Below are 6,688 nucleotides of genomic sequence, written 5' to 3'. Positions count from 1 at the left end.
TAGTTACAAATACTGGATTGGAGTTGGAAGAAGGTGCATGTTATTACAACAAAGGTGTTAACCGATTAATTATACACTCCAGGTAGAAGTTGGCCCAGCGATAGTTTAACAAATTACAAAATTACATATCCCTGTAAGCAGTCTATGGACAAGGTGTGACAGCAATGAATGATTTGGCTTTGTTTCCCTGGCACTGTTTCCAAATTCTAGCATTTTAGCATTTGTGGCACAAACCCAATGCAAGTCAATGGCACCTCTATTAGCATTTTTGCGCTTCATGTCCAAATAAGTGACTTAAGCCTCGTTTACACCTTGTGCTAACATGTGTGTTTTGTGATCTGATCTATATGATCCAATCACTATCTGATCAATGTTTGTCACATCTACACATTGTTTTAAAATGTCTCTTATCCGTCCAATGTGTCTGCATTGTGACAAGATTAGCTGGTGCCTCCCTCTATGCAAATGATTCTTTCAAAATAATATGATTTTGTTCATTTTAAGACATTTAATGATGCCATAAGTCAATGGTGCAACCTGTCAATGACTTTAGAGTCCGGTCAAATTATGATTTAAATTATTTGACCATCTGTTTACACTTGATTGATATCCAGACACAATGTCTGCCTGACTACCTCCTGTCATGTCTCCTCCCGTTGCTCCCCTCCGGCGCTCTGATTTGCCGGTCTACTGAGCCACCGGTCTGAACGCACCCTAATCACCTCCAGCGCACCTGCACCTCATCATCTCATCACCACCCCTATATAGCACTGGACTGTTCAGTGTTGTCGTGTACTCTCTCTTTGTCGTTCTCTTGCGCAGTGTTAAGTAAACCTTTACGTTGTTGATTCCTGCGTCTTTGTATCCTCAGTACTCGTCACACCTCCAGAGGTGGTCAGGAAGATCTGATCACAATCAGATCACGATGTGTAATTTAATCATCTACACCCTGTCTAAAAATGTGGGCACAATCAGAATGTGGACAGGATCAGGACAAAGGAGGCATGTTAGCACCAGGTATAAATAGGGCTTAGTTGAACTACACAATCAAAATGAGACACTTTAGGTTGATTTGGATTTGCTAATATAAGTACCATTGACTTGCATTGGATTTGTGCTACAATGTCAACATTTGGAAACAATGGTGCAATGCCAGGTAAACAAAACCAAAGCATGGATTGTTGTCATACCTTGTCAATAGACTGCTTACAGGGTAAGGAAACCAAAATGAAATGTTGTAATTTGGGTGAACTCTCTCTTTAACCAGAGTCCTAGGATCAGTTATCCTACTCAATCATAACCTTAATCAGTATTTGGCTGTAGGAATATCTGACCCTGGACCAGTTGGTTAAGGGCAACTTCTATCTACTCTCAGGAACAGGTAAAAGGGGGTAGAATATGGACGTTATTGCTTATGCCACTTGTAGGGCTGAGAGGGATGAAGTAATTTAATGAGACAAATAAGAAGTAGTTGATGGAGACAGGTAATGTTATCTTACAAAAGATAAACATTCTCTTCAGAAACACAAAGGCATTCCACACCATTTCAAACAGCCTTTTTTAATCCCCAGTTCGAAACTTGAAGTTGGCAAAGAATTGGGAAACTACTATTCAGTTGACAAATCACTCTCTTACACAGTGACACACACACACACACAACCCCACAGCCATACACACAACATTCACATTCTATCCCTTTCCACTCCAATCTCTCTTTATCTCTTTCTCCACTTCCTCCTCTCCTCCCACTCTCTCTCACATTTCACACGTGTCTATTTATAGCCTGATATAACTGCAGGTGGCTTTAAATTCTTCTTCAGTTTGTGTCTGACTCTTTGGTAGAAACAGTACTGGTGTCCTCACACCCACCTACCCACCCACCTTCATGCACACGCACACACAAACACGCGCACACACTCACTACAACACACATGCCTGACTTTGTGTACGTAGACATGAAACAAGAGGCTTAATTTGGATACTGTAGCGGGTGGAATTGTTCTTGACATGTTGCTGCTCTTTCATGGTCGATCAAAACAGAAATGCTTCCAGTTTCAGTTGCATGATCAGTATAATGAAAAATAGGCATAATATAATGTATTACAGTATTTGATAAGCCAGACATTTCCATTTGAACTCCAATTCCCATGCTTCACTGCATCAGTTAGTCACCTACAGTAAGAAGTCTACTGGAGCCTAGAAGGTCCAAGCAGCATGTTCATCAATACAGCCCCACATTACTGTCTAGTAGTTCTTGACCGCAGGGTTATTGTAAGAGGTACAACAGTCAGCATAAGTTAGTGTTAGTACAAAGGAGGCCTCATATGGGTTGAAATTTGAATGGATTCCTACCAGAGACTGTAATGACAAGTAAGCACACGTATGCGCACACACACAGAGCGAGGCACCTGTGGATGACTCTAGCAACAGCAGACAGACAGACAAACAGACAGGCTTTGTACAGTATTTCTGTATATACGTACAGGTTATTATTAGTGACATCATCATGCGATATTCAAATCAGTCCCTTATTGAAAACAACTCTGTCTTCTATTCGCAAGAAGTCTCATCCTTCAGATCCTCAGTCCCTTCAGTTCCATTGTCCCTTTTCCAGGTGTCCTTTCCTCCTTTGTCCACTAAGTGGCGCTAGTTACCTTTGTTTTAATGACAGAGATGTCAGTGGTCCTGCTGCTCTGTAGAAGTTACCTCTAGCCACAGATCTAGGATCAGCTTAACCACTCCTGACCCTAACCTTAACCATTAGGTTGGGACATGCAAAACTGACCTTAGATCAGTGAGTATGGGGGACTTTATCCTACGTTGAGTCCAGGCTGCAGGCTACAGAAGCTTTCTCAGAAACAGGAGTGTTAAAAAATTATATTGTTAACGAAACGGGTGTTTTCACCAAGCAAAGCGCTCCAAATGTTGCAGATAGACGTAACGAATAGAGCTGACACGATTGACTCCCTATTACACAGAACAGGCAATCATATTTGTTCTACACAACACATTTCTATTTGAATGTTCTGTAACGTTCCTCACTGCTGAACTGGTCCTTGATGTGGTTGTGGGTGTGGATCACCAGCCCCTCTCTTCTCTGTGTCTCTGGGAGAGATGAAGGGCTGGAGAAGAGGAGGCACCCCCTTTTGGCTTGGAGTGGGGGTGGAGAGAAATGCATGCACACACGCACACACACACACACACAGGCACAAACACACACACACAAATACATGTGCAGTGGAGGCTGCTGAGGGGAGGACGGCTCATAATAATGGCCGCTAAGGAGCAAATGTAATAGCATCAAACAGAAGGAAACCATGTGTTTGATGTATTTGATACCATTCCACTTATTCCGCTCCAGCCATCACCACAAGCCTGTCCTCCTGTGGTACACGCTCACACACACACCTCCCCTGTCCTCCAGCCACTTTCCTATGTCAGAGGCTCCTAGATGACGTTGTCGAACAGCTGCATGGACTGCATGATGTTCTCATCCTGAAGAGAGAGAGGGGGGGGATAGAGAGAGAAAAGGAGAGAGATAGAAATGTTAGGCATAGAGAGAGACAACAGGGATAGCACGTTTCTAGAGGCACAATGAATCCCTGTTTGTTTCAGCTTTCTTTCTTAAGGGAGTCTGACTCCCTAAGACAGAGACGACAGTAGAGGTGACCCTCAGAAGAGTCAGCTTAGACATTTCTCTCTCTCTCTCTCTCTCTCTCTCTCTCTCTCTCTCTCTCTCTCTCTCTCTCTCTCTCTCTCTCTCTCTCTCTCTCTCTCTCTCTCTCTCTCTCTCTCTCTCTCTCTCTCTCTCTCTCTCTCTCTCTCTCTCTCTCTGTATTTAAAGTGCATTTTACATGGGTCACAACCCAAAAAGGGAACAAAACAATGTTGGAAAATGGGTGAAAAGGGAATATAAAATGTGCAAGCAGTAACGGTCCTAAAACCAAACCTTGGGGAATGCCCCAATTAACCTTAGTGAGATCTGAGGATACAGCGGTCAGTTACACAAATGGAACCTGTTTTACAAACAAGAACTCTCACACACCACACATACAACCTACCTTTTGGCATGACTCGATGAACTCATCAATAGTGACCACCCCATCATTATTACGATCCATTTTCTAGAAGGGAGAAAGGGGAGGAAAAAGGGGACACACGTCATTCAGTGCCCCTGGAGCAGTTTGGGGATTGAGTACCTTGCTCAAGGGCTTGCTCTAAAGTATTGGGTTTGATTAATAGAAATGGTATGTTGACCTGGAAAAAGCTCTCCACGTGTTCTCTGGGTGCCTCGTCCTGCATACAGGGGTATGTGTACTTCCCCATCATATCATAGATAGACTTCATTATATCCATCATCTCCTACAGAGAGAGAGAGAGAGAGATGACACAGGGTATACCCAGCTAGCATTTGGTTCCTTGGAAGTTGGGGGAATGTATATTTTTGGTTTCACATTGGTTGTGGGAACGAAGCCATACGTTTCCTGATGGGTAAAACTGAACGTTTTTTAAACGTTCTGAGGACAGAAATGAAAATAGTTTTACAGGTAGGTTCTGAGAACATTTAAAAATATATATATTGCGTAGTAGAACTGCATAAGTGTTGCTCTCCACTTTTTGAAATCAGTGGAATTAGAGTATGATAGCTAAGGAGATGGAGAAAACACCTGTCTCCGGATTACATCTTCAAACTAAGGGCAACCATGGCATCCGTGACAGAGAGGGCGAAGCATCCATCCATGTATACGGGTAAGATAGTCTAGCTAGCTACATTTTCAGATATTACACATTCCTAATTTTGTCAGAAAGTCGTTTTCATTTCAAGTTAAAGTGTACTGTTAGCTAGCTAGCTAACATTAGCTGGCTGGCTCGCTAGCTAACATTACGTGTATGATCTGTGTAGTAATATTATTTGTATCTCAGAGCCATTTGCTTTGATAGTTATAGCCTAATTTTAGCTAGCTAACATTGAACCTGGTTGGTTTGCTACCTGCAGATTCATGCAGGGTAGTAACATCATGTGTTGGGATTATGGTTCATTGTTTAGCTAGCTAGCTAGCTACATGTCTTAACAAAAGACTCCACTATGCAAGTAACCATTTCAATAGAATGTTAATGATTTCACTGTGACAACTGTTGATAGACGTAGCTGGTAAATTCGCTCTGGCTATCTACTCCGATTTCAGAGCACTCTCGTCTGAGAGTTGAATATGGCCGGTGTCAGTAAACGTTGGCAAAAAAGCGTAAATTGTTGCAAGCAGCACAGTTGCAGTCACCAACGCTCTGGATAACATAAAAACAGCCTAACCAGCTCTGCTAGGGTGAGTAAAATGGTCAGAGTGAGCTGTTCTCTCATTTGTGTCTGGAAGTATCTAGCAAGCTAGCCAACGTTAGCCAGTTAGCTTGGGTGCTTGACTGCTGTTAGGACAGAACGGTCACACATGACTTTAAACAGAACCATGAGAAAACCTGTAGGAAACATTATGCTGAAGTACTGAAATTGCCACAGCAGACTGTTCCCAATGCCAAACCAGTTGGAGAACGTTCCTAGAACATTACCAAAATGTAAATGAAATGTAACCATATTTGAACTTTTAGGAATTGTTCTGTTAAAGTAATGAAATACCAAGAAAATAATGTGTGTTTTTGTTAAGTTTCATAAATGTGCTGAGAATGTTCCAAAATCCAATCAACTATCCTGCACCATTCCCAGAAAGTTGTGGGAAGGTTGTATGCAAAATAACCATAGGACAGCCACGCTCTCACCAAGCTCTAAGAAACATAAGGTTCTCAGAACGTTATGTGCTAGCTGGGTACTGTCACAGCACAAGATCAGTCAATCAAGCTCCAATCAGAGATTGAGGGTCAACTTGAGAACTGTCAACTTTAGAATATACTTTAGATTTATAACATGGATAGACAGCTCAGAACTTAGAAGAGGAGACTCAGATTTCAGAATGGAGAGGTACAGTCTACACACCCCTTGCACAGTCTTCACATTTTACTGCCTTAACATTTTTACGGATCTACACAACCTACACCACATTTTTAAAGTGAAAGTAAATTATAGAACATTTACTCTTAGGGTGCCATTGTTTCTGTCAAAATTGCTCAAGCTCAATAACTTTGGTTGGGAATCTTTGATGAACAGCAATATTCAAACCTTGTCTCTGATTTTCAAGGAAATTTAAGTCAGGACTGAGACTGGACCACTCAGGATCACTCAACACCTCTTGGAAAGATATTCTGGTGTGTAGTTGGCATTAAAGTTTTTTCATTGACCCGCTGAAAAATACAACTCTATCCCAGGGTAAGTTTCCAGAAGACTGAGCCGTTTTTCCCTCTCACTTTATAGCTGGGCTTGCTCCATCATTTTTCTTTTGATCCTGACAAACTCCCTAGTCTCTGCCGGTGACAAGCACACCCATAATATGATGCTGCCACCACAATATTTGAAAATACAGAGGATTTGACCTATTGGATGTATTGAATTTGACCTAAACTATTTAGGCCAAAAAGTGTATTTCTTTGGTGTGTTGTCTTGCAGTATTACTTAATGGCTTTATTGCAAACAGAATGGATGATTTGAAGCAGATCTTTTTTAACATCCTTCTTTTCAAGCTGTCATACAGGCCAGTAATGTTGTTGATCCTCTGTATTTTTCAAGTATTGTATATGTGTGAGTGTG

General features: G+C 41.8%; 1 protein-coding gene across 2 annotated transcripts in view; it reads right to left on the bottom strand.

Annotated features, from left to right (window-relative positions):
- Positions 1-1,702: 1,702 nt before the first annotated feature.
- LOC121553502 (Kv channel-interacting protein 2-like) overlaps positions 1,703-6,688 on the bottom strand; it is a 124,162-nt gene continuing 119,176 nt past the window's right edge. For both annotated transcript variants that reach the window (XM_041866647.1, XM_041866646.1), the window contains exons 6-8: positions 4,258-4,362; positions 4,062-4,124; positions 1,703-3,495 (exon numbers count right to left, since the gene is read on the bottom strand). In XM_041866647.1, coding sequence (XP_041722581.1) covers positions 3,448-3,495; positions 4,062-4,124; positions 4,258-4,362 — 216 coding nt within the window. In that variant the 3' untranslated portion in view covers positions 1,703-3,447. The remainder of the gene's footprint in view (positions 3,496-4,061; positions 4,125-4,257; positions 4,363-6,688) is intronic.

The sequence above is a fragment of the Coregonus clupeaformis genome, chromosome 37 (assembly GCF_020615455.1).
Source record: "Coregonus clupeaformis isolate EN_2021a chromosome 37, ASM2061545v1, whole genome shotgun sequence".
Lineage (NCBI taxonomy): Eukaryota > Metazoa > Chordata > Actinopteri > Salmoniformes > Salmonidae > Coregonus > Coregonus clupeaformis.
The sequence above is the reverse complement of the archived record's forward strand: the minus strand, read 5'-3'. Positions and strand labels throughout refer to the sequence as shown.